This window comes from Melospiza georgiana, chromosome 12 (genome assembly GCF_028018845.1).
Source record: "Melospiza georgiana isolate bMelGeo1 chromosome 12, bMelGeo1.pri, whole genome shotgun sequence".
NCBI classification, from domain to species: Eukaryota; Metazoa; Chordata; class Aves; order Passeriformes; family Passerellidae; genus Melospiza; species Melospiza georgiana.
This window is the reverse complement of record NC_080441.1, coordinates 16,653,516-16,678,439: the sequence shown is the minus strand read 5'-3', so window position 1 is coordinate 16,678,439 and position 24,924 is coordinate 16,653,516. Positions and strand designations below refer to the sequence as shown.

At 44.3% G+C, this 24,924-nt stretch overlaps 1 protein-coding gene across 2 annotated transcripts in view; it reads left to right on the top strand.

Moving 5' to 3' along the window:
* DCX (doublecortin) overlaps positions 1-21,371 on the top strand; it is an 84,524-nt gene extending 63,153 nt beyond the window's left edge. The window contains exons 5-7 of one of the 2 annotated variants that reach the window (XM_058032426.1): positions 463-585; positions 7,674-7,768; positions 10,184-21,371. In XM_058032426.1, the coding sequence (XP_057888409.1) occupies positions 463-585; positions 7,674-7,768; positions 10,184-10,240 (275 nt within the window). In that variant the 3' untranslated portion in view covers positions 10,241-21,371. Of the gene's footprint in view, positions 1-462; positions 601-7,673; positions 7,769-10,183 lie in introns of both variants that reach the window. The other variant, XM_058032425.1, reaches the window with a different exon arrangement.
* Positions 21,372-24,924: the final 3,553 nt, after the last annotated feature.

Sequence of the window (24,924 nt, the reverse complement as noted above, 5' to 3'; positions counted from 1 at the left end):
TCCCAGATGCACCTGTTGCATTCCCCAGCAGCAGATAACCATTGTTTACATTTTGTTCCTGAGGCCTCTCAGCTTTTCAGGAGAAAAAATCCTAAGGAAAGGATTTTTCATAAAAGATGTCTGTGACATGGGAGGGTTACAGCAAAATAACTGAATTTTCTTGAGTGTTCCCTCAGTCAGTGTTGGCCGTTTTCATTGTGCTCAGGAGAGCCAAGGGAAGGGCAGCAAATGTTTGGTGGGAGCCAGCCTGGCACCCACAGAGTCTCAGCACCTCCTCTAGAGGAGCAGAGCTGTTCTCTTTGCCCTCCCCTTGATGAGTCTCCTTTCAGCCCTGGAGAACAAGGGACAATATCAGCTTTTCAGCTTTTCCCTTGCCCTTGGCATTTCCTGCATCTCTCTGGGGACCAGGCACCGAGCTGTTTCACAGCAGGGCCATAACCAGGTGTGTCTGTGTTCCCCCAGAGTGCCGGGTGATGAAGGGGAGCCCAGCAGGTGCCACGGGCAGCAAATCCTCGCCCACCCCTCAGAAGAGCTCGGCCAAGAGCCCCGCGCCCATGCGCCGCAGCAAGTCCCCGGCCGATTCAGGTAACCACCAAGATGGTGAGTGATTGTTTCTTGGTGTCTGCCTTCCACTGTGCTCCAGGGAAAAGCACAAACTCCCTGTGCTTGTAAAGAAAACTTGGGTGTCTCTTGGAAACAAGAAGCTATTAAATATTAGGAAGGAATCTCCCGGTTGGTGAAGCGCGGTCGCAGTTTGGGGTTGTTCCAGCCACAGGCTCACAGCTCCTTCCCCAAAAAGTATTTTAAAAGAAGTTTCTATTCCCCAGGCAGGAAATCAAGGCCACAGTGCTCCCAGATGGTCCCTGCAGATACAGAGTGATTTAGGGTGACCTCCTGTGCAAAGCAAATGGTGATTATTGCACAGGTCAGGAGTAGCTCCTCGCAATCATTATTTAAAGGAGACAAGTGACCTTGCAATTGCAGAACTGCTGATGGGTTTATTGATGAGACACTGAGACACTCATCTAGTAATGGAAGAGAGGGAAAATGGGAATCCTAATTTGCTGCAGCAGCTTGCACCATTTGAAATGTTTCCCTCCTTCTGCAGCAGCACCTGGGTTGGCAGCACATGTGGGGAGCTGCAGAGCAGTCAATCCAAGGCTGGGCTGCATATTGCAGTGATTCTGGTAATTGACAGTCTTTAGAGTCATGGAGAGTTTCTGGGGCTATGATTGACCAAAAATGTCACGGTTTGATGCTGGTGCAATGCCAGTGCCCCCATGAAAATGCATTCTCCCTGGTGTCTACTGTGAGATGTGACCAGGAACAGAGCAAAGCAGGCTCCAGCTTAGGAATAGAAGGGGAAAAAAAAACTTTATTAGCTTAAAATATATAAAAGGAACACACAGAACTCAGGATGAAAACCTTCCAAACATTCCTCCTCCCCCCAACCAAGTTCCCAATACATCACAGTAAGACAAAACCTTGGACTCTCAACTCAGTTGCCATCCCTCAGATCACCAACTCTCAGTCCATCACCACCCTTCCGATGTTCCAAAAGAGAACCAGACATGGCCTCTCACTAAAACTGCCAAATCATCAATTAAACATGTCAGAATTCCAGGAGAGTTTCACAGCTTGAGTTCAGGTGTCCCACAGCACCAACACAGGTGACATAAACCAGAAATTCCTTTTCACCATCATGCTAACATGCTGCATATTGCATGGGAACATCACACAACAGCTGACCATCAGTAGAAATGGGATTATTAGTCAGAAAATTCTCTTGGCAGCAGTCAGAAGAATTTTCCTCAGGAAGCAATTCATTTGTTTAGGATGTGTGGGTGTTCTTCAGCTACCTAAAGGGACAGTGTGAAATGGGTGGGCACATGCCAAGAGTCTGTATTTTTCAAACAATATTTCTCTCTGAGGTGATTTTGCATTCATAAAGTTTTTATTCAAGATTCCATTGTTGGAATGGCTATTCTCAAACTCAGGCTTGCCATAATTTACCCACTTCCACAGTCCCAAATGCCTGCTGAAGCTGTGTGGGCACACTGAAGGCACGATGGGAAATGTGATTTACAAAAACCCAGAAGTAACACTCAGTGCTGTGGGAGTCAGCTCATGCATGAGCAGCTTTAAACCTCCTCTACAAGCATCAGGTGCTGATTCCCACCAGAAGCAGAGCTTACTGCATGAGCATAGGGTTTATTATGAAATGGCAATTATTGTGTGCCTGATTTTAACTGATTGAGGCACTCCAGGCCCAGGATGGTGACTCATCTGATGAGCTTTAATGAACACACTTAGCAGAGCTTTTCAGGGGGAGATTAAAACAACCAGAAAGGCTGAACAATAACCAGTTCCTGGAGTTAAGGTCAGTAATGAAGAGCAAATCAGGTTTCTTTAATCCATCCAGACAAGAGTCTTTCGTGCTTTCCTGTAATTTCAATAAAGGAAAAAATGGCACTTGTCCTGCTTAATAAGAATAAAAAAGACTGAGCTCTTTTAGTACTGAAAAATAGAAGACTCTTGTTTTCTCAGGACAGAGAGAAAAAAAGAATACTATTTTGTATTCTTGTATTGAACTGGTAATAAACTAAGTGGATTTACACATCTTATAAGAACCAATATTTACATTTAGATGAGATTTTGGAGTTATCACATTCAAAAAGCAAAGAAAGCTGAATGAAGTCTGATTAATAAAAGATGATCTGACCTATTTTTCCCCCGAGAATCTCACCCATTTAATGTGTGAAACTATTTAAAAGCAGTTTTACTTCAAATATATGCAATATTTCTGCTCTGTGTTTGCTCTCCTACCCATTTGTACCTTTTGTCTTTGTTATCTTTCCCTCTGCTGTGGTTGTCATGTGAAAACTCATGAGCATTTCCTTGGTTTTGCGTTGTTTCTGTTCTTCCCAGTTCTTTTCTGTGCAGGTTTCTGTATCCTTTTCTCCCACCAAGGTCTCCAAGGCCATTGTGACATATCTGGGCACTGATGTCTGGGCAGGTTTGGAGGGGAATCTTTGGGTGAGAGGAGTCTGAACTCACATCACAGTGAGCCTCACTGAAAAGCTCAATCTCTTTAGGCAGCCAGAGCCCTTCAGCTCCCAGGATATCCAAAAAAGTGAGGTGGCAAATCCACAGAAGCAATTTAAACATTGTTTTCTTGGCACGGTGCATTTCTCTTACCGTGCAGTCATTTAAATGAATGAATGAAAATTAAATGAATGAATGCAGAACAAAGAAATGTCTCCCTGCTCTAAGGAGATGGGAACTCACCCCAATCCTTGTATTCCCAAGGAAATCCTTTCTCCCTTCCCTCACTAACACCCAACCTATATCTGTCCTTCCTAAGCAATGCCAGTGGATTTCTGGCAGAATTTGAGTCACAAAGCTTCTGTGTATTTCTAACCTCAATCTTTCTTCCTAGGGAGTCAGCTTTGCTAAAAGACCCAGCTCAGAGCAGTGAAATCCATACAAACCTCACCTGCAGAGCACCAGCCAATTCCTTCTCCTAACATGGCAGAGAAAAACTGGGCATGAGGAGCCTCTGTGCTTCTGCTCTGATCCATGAGATTCAAACGGAGTAGGGTCAGCATGAAGTTTGGCAGAATTTCTTTAACAGGCTGCTCCAATAAGGAGTCAGGCTAAGCAAAAGCCAGAGCTAAATCTCAGGGGAGAAATACAGGAGAGAAAATAATGATGTCATTTACCATTCTTTCTTTGTTATAAAAACTTGAATTTATCTTACACAAACTGACATGCCAAACAAGGGTTCAGATGTATAAAAACATGTGCTGTGATGGGAGAGCTTGTGATTATTAAAACCAGGACAGAGTCACTGAAATTTGAAAATGTCTTTGCCTTGATTTGGCCTGGGGAGAATACGAGCAGGGCTCTGAGGCTGCTGCAGGACCTTTAATGTCTCAGTCCACTAATGGACAGAGGGACAAAAGCACATTCAGCAGGCAGCAGCAATTAGCAAACAGACCCAGAGTGTCCGTCTGTCCTGGCTGCAGGGCTGCTCCCAGGGGTCATTAGGGATGAGTGTGTCCAAGGCAGCAGATGTCTGGGGAATGCCATGAAGCCTCAGGTTTTGGCTTTTATATTTCTCAGATTCTGTGCTGCTTTGGTGTGTGGGTCTGGGCTTCATATGAGGGGATGGTGAGCTCTGTGCACAGAGCAGGGAGACAAAACAATTCCTGCTCCAGCTGGGGACCAAGGACAAATGATCCAAATCTCAGCCCAAGAGCACAAACAGCATGGGCTGAGAGAGAAAAACAAGCAGGGTGGGACTGCCTGGGCTAAAGCTGGAATGGGACAATTGACTCTGGATCCAGAGCCCTGGCAAACCTAAGCAGCACTCAGGGAACAATTCCATACTGCCCAAAAAATTCCAACACTGCCTAAAAAAGGGCCTTAAAAAAGGCTGAAGAGGGTCTTTTGACAAGGGCATAGAGTGATAGGACAAAGGGGGAATGGACTTATGCTAAAGGAGGGCAGGTTTAGACATAAATGAGAAATTGTTCCCTGTGAGGGTGGGCAGGCCCTGGCACAGGGTACCCAGAGCAGCTGTGGCTGCCCCTGGATCCCTGGCAGTGCCCAAGGCCAGGTTGGATGGGGCTTGGAGCAGCCTGGGACAGTGGAAGGTCCTGGGACATGGATTGGGATGAGCTTTAAGATCCCTTCCAACCCAAACCACTCTGTGATTCTAAAATATCTCTGGGGGAAGCAGACAGAGAATTCAGTTTCCCTGGATCTCTCATCTCAAACACAACAGGAATATTCTCCATCCTCCCTCTCATGTGCTGACAAGCCTGATTTCTCTCCTGAGTAAAAAGTGCCTCGTGCACAGGGGGAGGTGAGGATCCTTTGGAAAAAAAGTGCACATGCTCCTGAAATTAAAGTATATTACATATTAAGGTAAATTGATGTTGCAAAGCAAATACAATGCCATGAATAAGCCATAATGCACAAAGAATAAAATGGTGGGAAAAGGCAAGTTTGCTTATGAGCACTATTCTTCATTAGCAGGCAAAGAAAATTAAACTGGGCTTCTTCATTGTTGCTCCTGCTGCAAAATTCTGCTGTCTTTGTAATGATATCCATCCATCTCATTCCATTTCTGATTTGGATGTCACATCTGGTTTTTTGTTGATGCTCATAAAATATTTACAATGCCTGCTGTAGCACTTAAAACTCTCATTGTATTAGGGAATTTCTGTCCTGCCCTGCAGCAATCACATTCATTTTGCTGCACACTGGCTCTGCTGTTGTTCCAGTCTTGTTTATGGAAAGGAAATTGGGGTTTCTTGCAGAGTTGTTAGGTGGCATTCTTCAGCTTAGGAAGGATCAGTGACAATTGGAGATAAAGCAAGAGGCATTTTAGAAATTGGAAATGGATTCTAGCTAATGGAGATTATATCAGTCCTCTTGTTCCCCACATTTTCTCTAATAGGAAACACAAATTCACTCAGTGAAATAAAACATAAAAGAGTTCCAAGTTATTTTTTTTACTGAATTGCCTTCATTATTTGGCATACAGTTAGAGAACTCTACTTTGTTTCCCACCAGCCTGGAGGGCAGCTCATTTTGTAGAGTGGCACAGCTCAGTGCAGGAGCCAGCAGGAAACAGCTCCTGCCTTTCCAGAACAGATTTTTCCCACTATCAATAAAGCATGGCTTGAGTAAGATAAGGAGGTGAAGTGTCACTCTGTTCCCCAATTATCTATAAATCATTATTTCTACCACCTTTTAAAAATATCCATTTCCTCAGTTAGGTGCATTTGTAATAGGAAAAAAAGCTGTGTGTGATGAATACCCTCCTCTTGCAACAGGAAAGAATGGATGTGAAGGCAGAGGAGCCACACCACCATGAATTTGTTGCTTTTAGGTGCTGGCAGCTCCTCCTTTGTCCCAGGGCTTTGAGCATGTGAAAAACGCCAATCACTTGTTTTTAAAATTTTAAAAGTTTAATAGTAATAAAATGGTTATAAAAATAGTAATGCAATTAGAATAATAATTTGGACAATTTGAATTAGGATAATATGAGACAATAAAGACAAAGAGTTACAGACAGTCCGGGTTCCTCTTTCTGAGCAGCACCAGCCCAATAAAGGACCCATGTTAACAGAGGATTAACCCTTAAAAACAACAGCCTGTTGCATATTCATACACCTCATACATGATGCATAAATTCCATTAAAACACAGGATTCTGTCTGGTCATCATCAGCTTCTTCCTCTGAATCCTGACAGCGCCTTCGAGGCGGGAAGAAGTTCATTTCTTCTGATAATGGAGCAATAAATTCTCTTTCTCTGAAAGATTCAGGTGTCCTGTGGCTGCTATCTCACTGCGAGTCCTTTCTTTAAAAAAAGTATCCTATATAGCATAGTTTCTATTTGAACATTTTGTTATAACCTAAAACTATATTTAACACAGTATTTAAGAGAATTAGTACAGCATTACTTTCTAACACAACACATCTAATATTCATTTTAATATTTGCAAAAAGCCAATCATAAAATATGCATTTTTCACAAGCACATGTTTCTTTTCACACCTGCTTGACCTCTGCCTTTGCTGCAAAGCTGAGCTCCCCCTGTTCCTCACAAGGAGGTAACAGAGAAGAGCAGTGAGGTTTTGTGAGGCTTTAAAGCAAGAGCTGTGCTGGTTTGGCTCTTAAAAATACAACATCCACACATTTTACTCTATGATACTTTATACACTTCTTCAGTCTCCTCCAGACACTCAAGTACTTGATGAATTTTAAGTAACTGATTTGTAGATTCAGCTGTCACAATTGAAAGCATAATTCTATCAGGCTCTTTGGTCACTTAATCCCACCCACAGCAACTACAGCCAGGGCATTCCATGCTGCTGTTTGTCTAATTTTTATGTCTATCATTGACATTTGACATTGCTTGGGTAAGATTCAGGATATCTTCAGCCTCTGGTTTCCATTCATGCCCTTAAACAGTTTGAGAACACAGAAATTGTCTTTCGGTTTTTCTGATGATATGTGCCTTGGATTGTCTTGGTGAGTATTTGTTGTGTGAAATATTGCTCCCTCTATTTATTTTGTATCTCCCTGTATTTTGCAGCTGGAATCCTTGAGTTATGTTTAAAGCTATGCTGTTCACTTGTTTTGTGTTTTTTTTCCTCCTGCGAACATGAATAAACCATGGTGTTAAATGTTTGGAGACCTTCCATCTCCCCAAAGGGCAAAACCCTTCCCCTTGCGTGACAGTGTTAACAGGGGTCTTAGGATGAGGGAAGAGATGAGGATCTGACTCCATGTTTCAGAAGGCTGATTTATTATTTTTTGATACCTATTACATTAAAACTATACTAAAAGAATGGAAGAAAGGATTTCATCAGAGGGCTGGCTAAGCTAAGAATAGAAAGGAATGATAACAAAGGCTTGTGGCTTGGACTCTCTGCCCGAGCTAGTGATTGGCCATTAACTAGAAACAACTCTATGAGACTAATCACAGATGCACCTGTTGCATTCCACAGCAGCAGATAATCATTGTTTACATTTTGTTCCTGAGGCCTCTCAGCTTCTCAGGAGGAAAAATCCTAAAGAAAGGATTTTTTCATTAAAAGATGTCTGCGACACCCTTGCTTGCCTGATGTCCAGCTTGTGTTCTGTTTCCTGGCAGCCAACGGGACCTCCAGCAGCCAGCTGTCCACCCCCAAGTCCAAGCAGTCGCCGATCTCCACACCCACCAGCCCCGGGAGCCTCCGCAAGCACAAGGTATTATGTTTCTTATACCTTACTACACCTCCTTCTGCCTCAGCCCCTCAGCTCTGGGGGACACTCATGTCATGGCCATATCCTCTGGAAGAATAACAACAACTCATGTTCAAACAGGGCAGTTTGGCTCTTCACCTGTAAAAGTTGTCCTTTAGGGCAAGGTGGTGAGCAAAGCCTGACTCCTCCCCTGGAGTTGTTAATGTGTGCTGGAGACCATCCAAAGGGATCAGTGGAGACAACTTAACCATGAGCTTGTGCCACTATTTGAAAAAATCATTGATGGATGTGGTTTCATGTCAACCCTCCCGGCCTGAAAAGCTTCAAGTGTTGGCAAATCAGGCCCATTAAAGAGCAGAAGCAACACAAATGTTACTGGAGCTCTCAGACATCACTTTAATGATGTTCCTGAAGAATTTAAGTGGTTTTTTTTAATTATTTAAGGCCATGCTCTGTTTTACAGGAAGCAGGTGATTCTTACAGCTGGTGTGGTAATTGTGTTGTGGAATAGGTCAACAGGTAGCACAGCATCCTGGCAGGGACCAGGAAACCTGTGCTGGCTCATGGATAATTCATGCATTGATTTATTTAAAAGGTACAGCAGCTGTCACAGCTTTTTCAGTTCCTGTTATTCAGGGCCACTGTGTGCTGAGTTCTGACTTTCATTTCTGTGGGCCTTTGCATTTCTGGAATAGCCACAGTGCTGCTTCCAACAGTTTTCACTTGTTCCGGGAATTGGAGCTTGGGCACAAAAGTAGGTGTGAGAGGAAGTCAGGTGGGTTTCTCTTTAGTAAAACAGAATCCACCTCTCAGCCTGACTCTGAAAGCATTGACTCAAAGATTTTGAAGAGTAATTTAAAAATTCTGGTGGTGCTGAGGTTTTGCAGTCAGCAGCCACGTGGAACCCACCGTGGGGCAGCTTGCAGTGGTTGAACCAATTCTGTTTAACAAAGGCATAGCTGGATCCAAATGCAAACTGTGTTTTCCTCAGGACCTCACTCTGTTCTCAGCTGCTCACTCTAAGTTTGAGAAAACACACCAAATTTAACACAATGTGTCCAGATTTATTATTAATTTATAATTGAGGACAGAATCTGGCCCATGGTCTGAGTTCATCCCTTCAGCAGAAGTAATGCTGCGAACCTGCATCCTTTGCTTCAGCATTAGGAACAATAAATATTTTCCAAACTTTCCATCTCATTGAGAGCTTTGGAGATGAGGATTTGTTTCTTGCTCAAGACAAGTAAAACTCACCTTTTTAATGTTTTATGTATGTTTGCAGCTGGCTGATTTATGACCTTTCCAGTGCAGCCCTGAGACCATTTGTAATAGATGGAGACCACTGAGGGCAAAGCCAACCCAGCTATGATTTTCTCCACTAAGTTAAGCCAATCAGCAAACACTAATTCAGCATTTTAGGTTACCAGAATATTCATGCATCATTGTCTTTCTCCCAGAAGCAATTTCCTGCTTATGGTGAAACCACTTTTCTCTCCTTAAAGCTCAAGTGATAAATGCTTAGGTTGAGTTCACCACAAAGTCCTACTTTACCTCTTCTTATATCAAGATTTCTGGGATTTCTTTCCCAAATACTTGGTTTTTTCTTCATTTTGCTCACAGTTATTACCTGTGTGTGGGTCAGAGCTCAAAAAGGTCCCAGGAGAGCTCTTGAGCTCATTCCTGTACCTTGTTCCACACAGAACTTTTAACAAATGCAATGAAATGGTTACACCAGAAAGGGACACAGCAAAAGCTTTACATTGAGCATTTGATCCAAATAAGAAACTTGAGATTATTTTATTAACCTTTCCAACTGATTAGAAGTCACTTAAAATAAAGAATAAACCATGGAACATGTGATTTTCCTGGAGATTTGTCCTGAGGGCAGCTGTCAAACCAAGGTAAGACTCTTTATTTTGGACTTAGGTTTACAGAGATGTGTTTAAGGCACGATGCTGCTCTTTCATGCATGTGCTGGAATGGCCACATTGATCCAGAACAATAAAAAAACACTTCTGAAACTTATACCTGAATAGTCATCAGGAACAGAGATGCACTTGCTGGAATGGACACATTGATCCAGAGCAATAAAAAAAAAACAGTTCTGAAATTTATTCCTGGCCAGTCATCAGGAACAAAGATGCACTTGCTGGAATGGACACATCGATCCAGAACAATAAAAAACGCCTGAAACTTATCCCTGACCAATCATCAGGAACAGAGATGCTCTTGTTCCTCTGTGCAAGGAGCCTGCCTTGATTTTAGCCCAGAGCTCCCTGGATTCTGGTAATCCCAGCCCAGTCACCAGCACATTCCACCCTCTGGAATGTGAATTTCAGCCTCTCAGCTGCTTCCCTTTGCGTGGCCACGGTTGGGAGCTGATGGTGAGGGTTAACATTTTCCCCTTTCTCCCTACAGGACTTGTACCTGCCTCTGTCTTTGGATGACTCGGATTCCCTGGGAGACTCCATGTAGAGCGAGATGTCCACGTTGCATTTGGGATACAGCAAAGTTCCTCTGCCACACAAGCAGATCGGTGACTGGTGCTTTCAAGTCAAAGGACACGCAGTTAAATGTAATTTTTGTTCTGTGATTTCTCCTCTCTGTGCCACAAACCAACACCTGCCAGTCTATAGAGATAGAGGGATACCATTCTTCTTAAGTCACAGGGGTGCAAAATGGGCATTGTGAGAAATTTGGGGCCTCTGTGCCAAGGATTCTGTGCATTTCCCATTTTCTTCTGTTGTTTCCTCTGCTGCTGCAACCATGTGGTTTTCCTGGTGTTAGTAAAGTCGTTCCCCTGGAGGTGTGCAAATGGAGCCCTTGCTGGGCAGTTTGCAGGTGATGTTCCCCACCTGTGCAAACTGCCAGCTCACCTGCTCCTCATTCACAGCCCCAGTTTTGGCAACTGCATTCTAAAGAGTCTTGGTTTTATTGTGGAGAGCAGGAAGGGAATTTCTAGTTGGATGCTTAATATGCCAGCAGAAGCTTGGATGAGATTAGGAACGATTGTGTCACATGCTAAGTAAGGTTAGTACAATAATTCAAATTATCCAAATATTGTTTGGGATTTTTTTTAAATAATTAAGCAAAAACCCCCATAAATCAGCTGAGTTATCTGGTGTAGAACATCTTCCACATGCAATGCTGCCAGCTGGTAACAAATATTTATACCTCCCCTATGGTATCTCTCTATCTCTGTTTGTAACAGTAATGCCTTGTGAACAGCCAACACTGAAAACACTGTGAGAATTTGTTTTCAGGTTTGACACCCTATAGGTCACTTTTTATAGCAAAAAAAATCAATACACTTTTTATAAAGGAAAACCTTTTATCTGTGTTTTGGGAGTAAGGATTCAAGCTCCTTCTTTTTTATAAAAGCTGGTAATTTTCTTTTGTTTAAAAAACACGTTCAGAAAAAAAAAATGTACAAAAAAAACCAACCACAACTGCAGAACAATAATAACAGCAACTCAGTTTAGAAATCCTGTCATCACTGCCAAAACAGACACGTGTGGGGGGGGGGGGAAATGGTCAGTTCAAAATATTGAATGTTTTGATAGTTTTTGTAATGTTTAAGACTATGTATTTGGTTTTTTACACTTCAGTATTCCTAACTATGGCCAGATTCTCTACTTATATAACAAAGGAAGTTTTGTGGTGTTCTAAAACCTGTATTTTAAGAAACTCTTCTATCTGAGAAAAAACAAACTCGCTGTATTTAGAGAAGCTTTTGCTTTTTATTAATCAGTAATGCCTCCTCCAGAATGCAAAGTTCATCTCCTCACGCAGGGCTGGTGGTTTTTACTGCGCCAAAGCTTTGTCCTAGGCCAGCTGCCACTGCCTCCCTCCCTCATGGAACAAGCTTTGATGAAACTGATTCTTGCAGAACTTTACCTAATTGAAATCTGTGCAATCAAGCCTTTCTTTGTTGCTCTATTTGCTTTTTTCTATTTTTTTTCCCCAACATAGACACCTACTCCCTGTTGCCTTGCAGCCCCTTGTGGTTAGGATGGATTTCATCCTCGTGATGTTTGATGCTCCATGAATGCCGGGTTGTTCCCAAAGCCACTCCACGTTTTGTTTGCTTGCATTGCTGGGATGAAACAATCTGTGCAGGGTGCATCTTTCGAGGCTCGTGTGATCATACTTACAATGCAACTTTTTAAAATAGATTTATCAGAGAGAGGCCAGGATTGGGAATTGTCAAGGGGTCAGAGTTATCATGCACCAAATTTGCACCCAGTAGTCTTAGTGCATGATCATTTACAGCCAGAGTTTTGCACAAGGAGCCATTTGTTCTCACTAATAGCTTCATTTGATTGAATAACTCTCTGACTGCACAACTGCTAAATGGTCATTTTAAATATTGTAAATAGAATCTGGGGTTAGTTCACAGGCTAAGGGCTCGTTGAGGGTTTGTGGGGGGGAAGGATGGTGCTGTGGACGAAGCTTGGGTGCAGCAGTCAGCACACCTCTAAGCCCTTGGCACTGCTGAATTTTGTGTCTGAATGGGAGCAGGTCTCTGAGTAACCCTGTGCCTCAATCTGTCTGTCTGTCCCTGCAGGGACAGCTCTGTTCTACCTCACTGGGGGTTGTGAGGCCAAATGTTGGTTAACATTTGTCAAGTGCTTTCAGATCCTCTAACAGAAGGTGCTGAAATATTCTGGGTGCAGATTTGGTTATGGGTGCTAATTTTTGGCTGTTTAATCCTGTGAGTGCTACTGCAGAAGCTGGTCATGAGCAAAAAGGATTTTTTTCAGCATAAGGATGTCAAAGGCCTTTGTTATGCTAATAACAATATTATTCATCAGAGCTTTTGTCTTAAGGAAAGCTTTAGCGGGACAGATAATTTGACATGCTTTTACCCTCTCCTCTGTTGTGCTGGTGGAAATCTCAGAGTCCCTCGCTGAGTCTCTGCCTGTGCAGGGACCCTGAGCAGTCACCATGGATGGACTGGAGCTGCAGCCCAGGGTGTTGTCACACTGTGACAGAGGCCACTCCTGTCACAGCCAGGGAGAGCCTGTCCTGCCACCTTTCCTCAGACAGGAGACCAGCCATGCAGTCCCACCCAGGTTCTCGTGCTGCTCAGTGCAGGATGCTCACCACAGATCCAGCAGGACACCCAAATCTGGGCTGCTCTCTGCAGCCTGAGCTGCTGGTGGGAGGAAAGGAATCTGGGAGATGCTCTCACCCAGTTTGTGTAAGAGAAAGCAGGATCCCAAGGGAGGAGTGATGCTTTGTTTGGATGGTTGTTGAGCAGGGGTTCCTTTCCTTCCTGCCAAAAGCTCTGTTTGGTTATTTGGAGATGCTTTTCCTGGTGCAGCATCACTGAGGAATCACTGAGCTCTTCCTCCTGAGCTGCACCTGGTGACACATCCCAGACCTGATCTCCCTTGGGAATGCAGCTTTGTTTGCATCAGGATCATCCTGTGGTGGGGCTGAGCCCAGCAATTCCTTCAGGGAATTAGGGGGACCTTGAAAAGGCCTAAAAGGATTAAATTTAATTGTTCAGTGGGAAAAATAGCCATTCAAACCAGCAGAAGCCACAAAGAAAACAGGGTATGAGGTCAGACTCCCAAGTTTTAAGAAGCAATTTTCTAGGTAGAAATGCCTGGGCAGTAGAAGTCAGTGAGCATTTCAGCTGTAGCATAGAGTGAAGTCTGTATTAATGCCAATATTGCATGAGTTCTTGTACAGAAATGCATGTGGAATGTGACACACATTCAGAACTAGTTATCTTTGGCTTTGTAGGATCCCTCATCTAGATTTGAATACAAAGAGAAACAGTGCACAGGCATCAGACCTTAGTCACTGAACCAGAAGGACAGCTGTGATTCAGGAAAAAAACCTAAAAGCTTAAATTTTAGCACGTGCTTTACTCCTGTTGACTTTTCACGAGATTAAGCTTGGATTTGGTCAGAAAGCTTTCCTGAACTGCTGTGAATTAGTAATTACTTCCAATTTACTATGGCAATTCCAGACCCTGTGAGATCCTGGAGCAATGATAGTAATTCCACTATATACTACACAGTTCACCTTTCATATTTTTATTTTTTTTTTTACACTTACAAGCACATAAAGCTCCACATGATATGAGGATTTGCCATATTAATTCTGCTATAAAAACCCTGTCTAATTTGCCTCATGAGGCTGCCTTTAGTGCTTTCAGAGCCTAATTGAATCACTGAGACTATATTGTTTTAAAACAATACAGTATTTAAAAACAAATTGGAGAAACTCTTGAAGTAGCAGGGCTTTGTTTCTTTGAAATCTGTCTTTATTCAGAATAATTTAGCAAATTTGCATATTAAGATCCCTGTTTCAGGCACAGTTATTAGGAAGGAATTGTACAGACAGAAAGGTTTAGCATTTTTACACTCAGGTGATGGTCTTGACTGTAGAAGATGAGAACAATGCAGCAAAACCTTCAGCCTTGGGATTTTTATCACTTGAAAAGCATTTATAATCCTGAAGTTTCTGGTTTAAAGCCTCATCTGGTATATGATTTGGAGCTACTTCAGTTCCACCAGCTAAATATCTTGAAGTGATTTGGAAAGAGTTTGATAATGAGATTTTACTTTGTGGTGGGAGTTGGGAGCAGCTTTTCCCTACCGCTGTCTGTGTTTCCAATATCTGCACATTATTTATTGTCTTCTCAGGAGTTAGAAACCCTAATTGTGTTATTTCCATAGATAATAGAAGAATCCTGCTTAGAAAACAGCTTCCACATCTCTCTCACCCTCAGCTAACACATGTATAGGCACATAAAAATCCACACACTTGGTCGAGCTGCCATTTCTCTCTCATTTGCTTGTTCAGTACTTTTGAAGGGGAAAAAAAGGAGGCAGAACCAAAAATTGTGGCAAACAGCAAAGCAGTGTCACACCCAGGCATTTCCAATGGGAAGCAAGGGCATTGAAGTGTTGGTTTCTCTTTAACCACATGGATAACATTTCCTAGGATGCCTTGACTTTGCCTTTTCATGCCTTTGAGGTCAGTGCTGCTCTTCCTGCTGCTTCCCAGCACAGCCTGTGGGATGCTCTGGCATTCCAGGCTGGATCCCTACCCAGACACTGTTCCAGGGACAGCCATCCCTGGAAGGGACATTTTCTCTGCAGGGCTCCAGTGTGGATTTTGCAGCCTGAGCCCTCTCCAGTGTGCTGAGAGCACTGGAGTGATTTTATTGCTGACCTCTGTGGTGCCCCACAGCCATGCAAAGCAACCAAGGGCTCTCTTCCACTGTAGCAGAGGCAGAATCATTTTTAGAGAAAGAGATAAAAAATAGCCAAGTAAAGTAGATATAAAATTAGCCTAGAAAGTGTCTCCTCAAGCTAAGACAATCCATAACCAGAGGAAAGCTCTGTAGTGGCGTGTTTGCCACACGCCAGGTGCTGATCATGGCCATGATGGAATAAAACAGCTTTTTTTTCCATGTGGTGACTTAGGCTCCAGGTCAGTTTTCTGGTTGCTGATGGAAGCAGGCTGGGACTGTGTTTGGGACTGGTGAGGTTCTTTGCAGAAGCAAATGGATGGCAGGAGATGAGGATCTTTTTTTCTGTGTATCTAAAGAGTCGGGCCAGTCCATACAACAGGATGAGTGCTTTACACAAGACGCCTGGAAGGGATCCAGCTGGAACCCCACCCTGCTGTGATGAGAGCAGGAAGGTGAAGACTTAAGTGCCTTCTAACACCCCCTGGGCTTCAGAAGCAGCACTGTGCATGTGCCCAGCAAGGCCTAGGGTTCAATGGCCTTGACCACAGGAGACAGGGCACACTTCAATTCTCGAGGTGTTTAGCATATCTCTTAAATATTGCTGTCTCCAGAACCACAGAATTCTTCTGGCTGTCCCATCTGCATGAATCTGAGCCTCTCCACAGTATCTCAGGAAATGTTACAGCTGAGCCTTGTGTCTCACAGCTGCTCCTCACTGAGGAGAGAACAGGGCTGGGTTCTGCTGCAGTGGTTGTTGATTCTGCTGTTCAGATGTTCTTCATCCTCCTCCTCCTCTGCTCCTGGCTCGAGAGCTGGCTTCTCCTGGTGCCTGCAGGTGAAAGGCTGGGAGCAGCAATGTACAGACCCCTCTTTGCTTTGTTTTGTTTCCTCTGGAACAGCTCTAGTCAGTGATGACTGAAGGTTTGAGGCCAAGGTGACAAGCCCACATTTTAACAGGGAGAGGGGAGATTTTCAGGGAATTTAGGTAGGTGGGTGGAAAGGGTTTTTCCTGCAATGCCATTGCACAGCTGCTCTGACAGGATCCCAGCTGCAGGGCAGGTGTGAGTACTACACCTGCAGAGGAAAATGTGGAGTTTTGGGATCACAGACCACTGTCCACCCCTCAGGACGCTGCTTAGAGGAGGTTAAACACATCAACACCTATTTCTGGCCAACAGATGAGCTTCTGGGCAAATGAGAATCAAACCTAGTGGATTCAGCAGTGGGGTTTCAGAGCCATTGGGGTTTCAGAGCTGTTGGGGTGTGGCACTACTCTGGACAGATCAATTCTTCTTGTGCCAGTGCACAGAGGGGTGGGCCCAATACTTCCCTCCATCTGTAGCTTGCTTTGAGATAAGCTGATACAAAGAGCTTGATTTTAAAATGTATTTATTGCTCAGCAATTCTGAGCATGTTACAGAAGCAAACTGGCAAGTCTCTCACAGAACTCTGGCTCCCTCAAAACTCTGCTGTAAATAAGTATTTCAGTCATGGGGAAAGAGAGACACCTCATTTTTAGTTCCCCATTGAAACCATGGGGGAGCCAGCAGCATCCCTGGGAGGAAGGAGATACCCTCATCCAGCAGCCCATTTCTCTCCTGCCTGATACAGCCCCCACTGCCCCTCTGTTTGTTAGATGTACTTGCACATATCAGGGCAATTCGTGCTAGTAGTCAAAATATGGGCCTTCTGTTTATAAACAGTGAATAAGTCTAATTATTTCAGTGGCTTTCTACCAAGAAAACAGTGGACCAGATGTTGGAAACCTTCTTGTTTAGAAATTGTTCATGGTCAGATGTCTACATGGGAGAGAGCAGTGTCCCTGCTTAGTGCACCTGAACTCACCTCTTGTGACTCTTGCTCTTTATCACCTTAGCAGGTAGCAGGTGAAATCCTGTGATATTCTGTTTCCCTCTTGAACTCAGAGCTCTTGAGCCAGTTTGGAGAGTCCCTAGGTCTGACAGTTTATCACTCAAAGTGAAGAAAAAGGAGGATGCCCAAAGGGAATTAACAAATCTTGGCAGTAATTAATGTGTCAGCTGAAAAAGAGAAAGCTGGCATCATCAGGGAAAGATGTCATGATGGAAAACACAGGGAATGAAGGGGAAAGCCTGTTCTTAGAGGAATGGTGGGAGATGTTTGTTAGGAGGTAGGTGCTGAGTCATGAAATGAGCTGGAGCTTCAGAGAAACTCCAATGGCAGAGAGAGCACTGGGACATGTCAGTGCCACTGACTGATGTATGGGAATAATGAGAGACAAAAGGCAAGAAATTCCAGGGACAAACAAAGAAGGAGGCTGGGGCTCACTGAGGATCAGCTTGGTGTGGACAGAAGAGCAGCAGCAGCTCCTGGCTATTGTTGAGAGTGATGTCCCTGCAGGTACCTGGGCCAGGGGGTGGTGTCTGTCCACAGCAGTGTCTGTCCCTCTCCCCTTGGCAGAAATAAAGCCAAACCTTTTTCCTAAATTCAGTTGAGTTACTTGTGAATTTAATCCTAAACCACAAAATAACTGACTCATGCAAACACTTTTTTGCTGTACAGTCTCAAAGTATTCGTTTTGTGGCATAAAGATTGCATCTCTTTTATTTCCATAAATTCTCAGACACTCAATACAATGCAAACGGAACCCAATACACCTAATTTTCTGCTGCTTTAACCAGGCAGAAGCTCCTCTGTAATTAATTTATGAATCTATCTGGTCCAAGGTTGGTCTCCTGTTTCAAAGATTGATTGCAGTTGATAATTCTTGTGTGATAGATTACTTGAGTGCAGATTCAGTTTCCTGGGTGACAGCTGCAGCCTTTGCAGAGAAAAGCTCACTGACCCCAGTTATCAAGTGATCTCTTGTATGGACCTTGAATAGCAAGTTGTAGATGGGAGATATTTTGTATAGTTTAATTATAGTTACTGATAAAGCTGAAATAGTTTGCTGAAATACATTACAAGTTTTAGAATTGAAAATTAAATAAGGAACCTCGTAAAATCAGGGCCTACTCCATATCTTTTGCTTCTAAAGAGTGTTGACTTTATCTCACTTCACTCTCACTCAGTCTACCAACAGACATGCCCTGAACCCAGCAGGTTTATGGGACTAGAAGTAGTATTTCTATTTTTACCAGTATTTTTCTACTCTAGTCCCAGCTAGTACCAGGCAGAATAGAGATTTGTGGTTGGCTTGGTTTTTAGAGAAAAGCATTGCCAAATGCCTCTGAAATAAAAAGGAAGGTTGGGTTCATTTTAGGTGACTCATCTACACTCCAGGCTGCTTTTGAGTTTTATCCAAGCTGGTTCTTCCATCTCTCTTTGCAGGAGTTATAGATAGGAAATGGAGCTAAATTGGAGTCACGCTTGCACAGGGGGGTTGTTGCAGAGCACTGGGACTCACCTGGACATGCAGGCAGGATGGAACACATGGTGGCACCTGGTCAGAGACAGCCAGAACCAAACCTGAGCTCTGGGAAACCCATGCACAGGGTGAGACTTGGGAAATACCTGAAAGGGACCAAAGGATCCCAACCTTGGGTCCAGGCCCAGTTCTTAACATGACAGATTTTATTTTCAGAGAATACCTGAGAAACATTTTGTGGGGTTTGTTTTTGTTGTTGTTTGGGTTTTTGGGGTTATGTTGATGGAATATTTTGTCAGTTTTTTTAAATTACAGCCTGGCTGCTTTTCTCTATCTGCTTCCAACCACTGCAGAGCATGTATGGATGGACTTGTAATTCACTTTCCTTAGCAGGTGGCAGGTGAAATCCTGTGATATTCTGTTTCCCTCTCATGCTGACCATACAGTCACAGGGGGGTTGCAAAACACACAACTTTTTTTTCCCTTTCTCTCCCTCTGTTTAAGACAGAGGAGCTTTTTCCAGATTTAGTGTGATGTCTAATGATGCATCTGCCTAAAAAGAAGAATGTCTAGGGAATTAATTGCACTTAATTGGTGTTTTTAGATATGGTGAAGCAGGAGTATTGAATGTAAGAACAAGGGAGCCTGTGAGTTATAATTACATGCTGAATTCTGACATGTGAAATTGTTGTTAGTTTGCTTCTTATTTAAATGATGGGTGATCCAAGCAGCTTGAGCACCGTGGCAGTCCTAGCACAGCTGTGATTAGCAATTAGAAGACACCCAGGGTCTTTTGGAAAGAGGAAACCTGTCTAGCCAAAACTCTTCTGTTCTCTGAAATGACACATTCCCCTCCATAATCCTCTGGATTTTGTGACACAGAAGTGTCACAAAGCTAGCCTGGAAGCACGGGAAAGGAGGATCAGCCTGCTGGCTTTGCTGTCACCAGCCTTTGTCTGCTTTCTCAGTTACAAATCCTGTCCCAAGCAGGATCCTTCCTGTCTGGAGAGCAGGAGCTGCCTTTGCTCAGGACCCAGAGCTCAGAGCCAGCACCCAGCAGTGCTGAGGGAGGGAGATGTGCAGCTCAACTGGAACCTGATGGTGGATTTCTGTCTCAGACCATGCATTGAGTTCGTATGATTTCCTCATTAACGACAAAGCTGCAATATAATATAACAGAACTGAGAGGCCACCATGGATTTTCTCTCGTGGTTCAGAGGGTGGGGGTTGGAGGGGCAGCTGGGTTTAAAGTTTAGCTGGTATACTTTAAACTCTGTGTACATAACCTTGGAGGACATGGGGGTGGGAAGGGGTCTGTGGTTATTTTGGTGGGATTGGTAAACTTCAGGATGTTTTTGTTTAAAGAGTAAGGTATTTAATTAATGACATTGTACAAAGAGTTATTAATTTAAATGGTGCTTTTGTTCTCCTACCCCAGACCTGTCTAACCTTTCTTTTTGGCAAGCCTGCAGCAATGCTGATCATGTTGACTTTTGTACCTTGGGGGAGTGTGTGGAAGGGGAGGGGAAATGCTTTTCTCTTCAGACAAATAACGTTGCCCATAGTTAACTTCCTGCTTGGATATGTACCTTGAATTCCCTTTATGCTGAGTTTTTATGTGAAGGTCTCTTCAAAGGAACAGAACAAGCAGAGGTTATTCCAAAAGATCTCAACTGTATCATCTTGTAATATATTGCAGCTTTATGCCAATGATTCCTTGCTTACCTGTACACAATCCATGCATGTTTTGAACTAATTTTGCATTCTCCATTTGTGGTGAGTTACTTAGCATTTTAACCACCTTTTGTGCCATTCAACTTGTACAGAAAACATTTTTATTGACGTTTTAAAGGGAGGGGGAAGAAAATAAAAAGACCCCTTCTGCTCTCTAGTTGTAGGTAGAACTCAGTTACTTAGCAAACAGATGTAGATGAGTGGTTGTAGTGTTAGAAATGTTGGCTTGCTCGTGAACAAGCTCTTGAGAGTAAATGCATGGTCCTGTACCTCTCTTTTCTTAATTAGCTCTTCCTTTCCTCCCGGAAAGATTCTCTCTCTCTCCCTCTCTCTTACTCTGTCTTTGTCTCTCTCTCTCTCGTGGTTGTAAAGTACAGATTTGGGCATAAATAAAACGGTGAACGACCAGGTTTGAAAAGCAGTTCTCAACAGGTTCTCTGGGGGAACGTACTTCTCGCGGTGCCTTGCCTTGGCACGTTGATCAGATCCAACCTGCAGGACCCAGCAGGAGCAGGAGCTCAGCCCCCGGTGCCTGTGCCCGAGCTGGGGGGCCAGTGCAGCCTTGGGGAGGCTGGCTCTGCTGGAGGGTGAGGCGCTGCTGGGCCTCTGCAGCCGAGGCAAGAGGCGCGGGCGGCGCAGGCCGTGGCCTCCACTCCTGCTGCTGGTGGTGGTGGGGGTGATGTCCCTGGGACGCGTCCCACGGCCCCTGATTTGCGGAGTTTGCACACACTTTTGATTTTCCTGGATACACAGCAAGGGGGTGGGGATGGGATACGGGAATTGTGTTGTTGGGGGGGTCTGTAAACAAGTCCTTCTCCACACTCCTGAGCTCTGAGTTGAGTACAAGGGGCTTCTTGTTTGTTAGCTGTGGTTCTGTTGGCAGTGGAAGACAGAAAATGGGCAAAGCCTTGGAAAAGATGGGGTCACTCACAAAGATGCGTTTTGTGAGAAATGGACTTAAAGAAACCCCAAAAAGCCGTGCCACAAAATCACAAAGTGTACCTAGATCCACACCTCTATTCCCTATGGCTCTTCTCCCTTAACAGAATTTCCTTTTGTCAGAAGATTTGACTAGGAAAAAATTCCATTTTTGTGAGGTGTTGTGAACTGTTTTTACTATTTGTAATAACCATCCCAGGTCTGAGTATTCCTGTAATGCAATGCCATGCAGCAGAGAACCTGTCCACTTTATAGCTTTGCTCTCAATATTTGTTACTCATTGTTTTCTCATCTAAATGTACATTTGCAAGATGTGTGTAATGTCATTTTCAAAAAATAAAATTTGGTTTCAATATTTAGGCCGATAAAAACCTTTCTGAGTCTTTTATTTGTCAAGTGTGTGTTGACTGTGACTTGTGAATTATAGAACACTCGTTCACTGTGGTACCTCAACTTTCCCAAATCTGCCCCACTTGTATAAAGGCAGAAAAAAAAAAAGAGGCTGGGGAGGGAATTTGATGCCCCTGAATTAATTACGATACAAATCTGCTGACTGAAGCAGCCCAACCTTTTGCCTAAAGGGATGAGCTCTATGTGGGTCCCACTCTGGGAGAAAAGGGGGAAATAGGGGCAGATCTTTCCCTGTGTGATCCCTGCAGATAAAGCTGCAGATTCAGAGCACCAAATGTGGCCCCCATCTGAACTCTGCCCTGGCACCCAGAGCCTGGGCAAGGCCTGTGCAGTCCCACATGAGTTTGGGGAAGTTTGGTGACATTTGAGAGCTGCACTGTGTTTGTCCTGCCTTCCCACACAGGCCTGACAAAGCTCCAAGTTTTCCTTTCCCAGCCTCTCTGTCAGAACCACAGTGAGCACAAAAGCTTTCTTCCCTGTGAGCCCTGAGAAATGACAATAAAGCTTGGGCCACCAACCCATGGCCCCTCTTGGCAAAGTGCTGGCACCCACTGGTGCCTGGACAGGCCCACGCAGCACAGACAGTGCAGTTCTGTTGGCAGGGAAAGGCCTCGTGGAAAAATATGCAGTTCCCATCATGAAACCAGGAGAGAACCACACTCAGGGCAGCCTTTATGTGAATGTGCATGGGCTGAAACTGAAGGAAATGTTATCAGAAAAGCAGAACGAGTGCTTTAGAAAACTCTCTGTTTGTGTCCCTGTGCACTCGAGGAGCCAGCAACAAAGCAGCCTGGTGTCTCTTTCAGGGACTGTGTGTTGGATCAGGTCAATAAAATCCTGGAGGAAGCGCTCCTGCCCATGCAAAATGTTCTGAAAAACCTGCTGTGTGCATTTATCACAGCTATCCCAGGGACTCTCTCTCCAGAGTTAAAAGGTAATCTAAATGCTGGTAGTGTGGCACCCCCAAGCAGCGCTGCAAGCCATTGGAAATGATGCTGCTGTCTTAGCAGGAACTCCTCTGGCACATGTGGAATCACTCCAGATTTATTGTTTTGTCTGTGAGAGCGAAAAATCCAGCTTCCACAGCCTGGACTTCCTGCTGCATCAGCCTGGATCTAGACAGAAATGAACATCAGGGATCCTGGAATATGTTGGTACATCAGAGCAGCAAGAGTGTTTGCTCCTGGAAAGTCTCAGTCCAAGTGTGTCAGTCCTTATGTGGTATCAGTTGCTTGGACTGAAGTAACTTCTGGCCTGGTTCAAAACCCCTTGGCTGCTGTCTTCTACTTTTCCTGGTTTGTGAAGGCAACACAGAGGAGGATTTTAGACCCCTGGAAATGATGCTCAGCATCTGTGTTCAGATTTTGGGCTTCCTGAGCCATCAAATCCAGAGTCTGACCCCACTTTCTGCTGCTCCCTTTCACAATCTGCCATCAAATCTTGTGATTTAAAAAGCTTTTTTCAGGTTGTCACCCCAGGCTGGCTCTGTGCTGTGCTCCACACAACACACCAGGCAGCGCTGGACCACGTTCTAAAGCAGAGGTGTCCCAAAGGGTGGGAGTGACCAAAACAATGAGGAGATTCTCCAGGGAGCTGTGAAAACGCCTGAATGGGATGAACACCCCAGTGGCACTGCTTTAATTGTGTCAGTGCTTTGTCAGCCTCATCAGCCTGACCTGCATCTTTAGCTACCTTAAAAACTTGTGCAAAAGATTTTAATATTCATATTCTGAACATGAGAGACCTGACTAAGAGTTCCCTGGCCTGGTTTTGGCTGGGAGAGAGTTAATTTTCTTCCCAGTAGCCCCAACTGTTGTGGTTTGGAGTTGGTGTGAGGATAATGTTGGTAACACACTTGTTTTCAGCCATGGCTAAGCAGTGTCTGTGCTCGGACTTTTCAGCCTCTCATGGTGGAGATTCGGGGCACAAGGAGCATGGAGGGGTCACAGTCAGGACAGCTGACCCCAACTGACCCAGGGATATTGCAGACCATCTGGAGTCATGCTTATCACATAAACTGAGGGAAAGCCATCCATGGGCTGGACAACTGCATTGTGCATCACTTGCTTTGCACATTGTAATTCTCTTTTATCATAATCACCATTAGTTTCTTAATTTCTGATGCATTAAATTATCTTTATCTCAACCCACGAGTGCTCTCACTTTCACCCCTCTGACTCCTCCCCATTCTCTGGTGTCACAGACATCTTTTCATGAAAAATCCTTTCTTTAGGCTTTTTCCTCCTGAGAAGCTGAGAGGCCTCAGAAACAAAATGTAAACATTGATTATCTGCTGCTGTGGAATGCAACAGATAGATCTGTGATTGGCCCATGTTAGTTTGTTTGTGATTAATGGCCAATCACAGTCAGCTGGCTCAGACTCTCTGTCCGAGCCAACAAGCCTTTGTTATCATTCTTTCTGATTCTCTTCTTAGCTAGCCTTCTGATGAAATCCTTTCTTCTATTCTTTTAGTATAGTTTTAATATAATATACATCATAAAATAATAAATCAGCCTTCTGAAACATGGAGTCAGATCCTCATCTCTTCCCTCATCCAAGAATCCCTGTGAGCACGGTCACACCCTGGGAAGGCAGTGAGGGAGTGGCTGTGTGGGGTTGGGGTTAATCCAGGGGATGGGGTTAAACCAGGCCACTGAGATCATCCCCTGTGTGCCAGGGCAGGGGCTGAGCTGCGCAGCCCTGCTGGGAGGCAGCACAGCTCCCTCTCCCTCTGATGTGGCCTCGGTGAATTTGGGGACACAGCAGGGTCTGTGAGTGCCACAGCCCATAGAAGATAACACTGGGGGAAGCAGAAAGACCTTCCTGGGATCTGCTCAGGTCTTCAGGGTTGGTGGAACAGGAGAAGTCAATTACTCTTCTTGGGAAGAGGAGGGGGACAAAGATGCCACTCTGACACGGCCTCAGCTTTGCTGAAAAATAAGGCACAATGCCAACATAAGGTTGAATTAACACAGGACAGAAGCCTGGAATAATCTACAGCCAAATCAGCCTGTAAATGGTGCTTCTTCCAGTGCTGCCTAGAAAGGTGAGCAGCACCTAGAGCAGGGTGCAGCAATAAAACCTTCATTTTAAATTAACACATGACCAGCATGGCCTCTGGAGAGAGAGACACATTTGTACAAGCAGGAAAGAAAATCTTTGGAAAATGCCATTCTGTCACAAATTGTCCATGCTTTAATTAAGAAGCCCTCATCAGGGAGGAAGATAACTGTGAGATCCATGAGGGGAGGAACACAGCTGATCTAAAATGAAATCAGCTCTCAAATGAGGTCGCCCACCCAGGCACTGCTTGTGCACACACAGCGGGAGCAGGAGCCAAGTGCAGGGAGATGAGGCCAAGCTTTTGTAGCTCTGCAAATGAAAGGGTCAGGCTTTGGGTGGGGAGGGGACACGAGATGGGGGAATGCAGTTACGCGCTGGAGAACTTGAGGACAAGGGCAAACGTGTCCTCCCGTGCTCTCCTCTTAAAGGACAATTCCCTTATTCCTGTG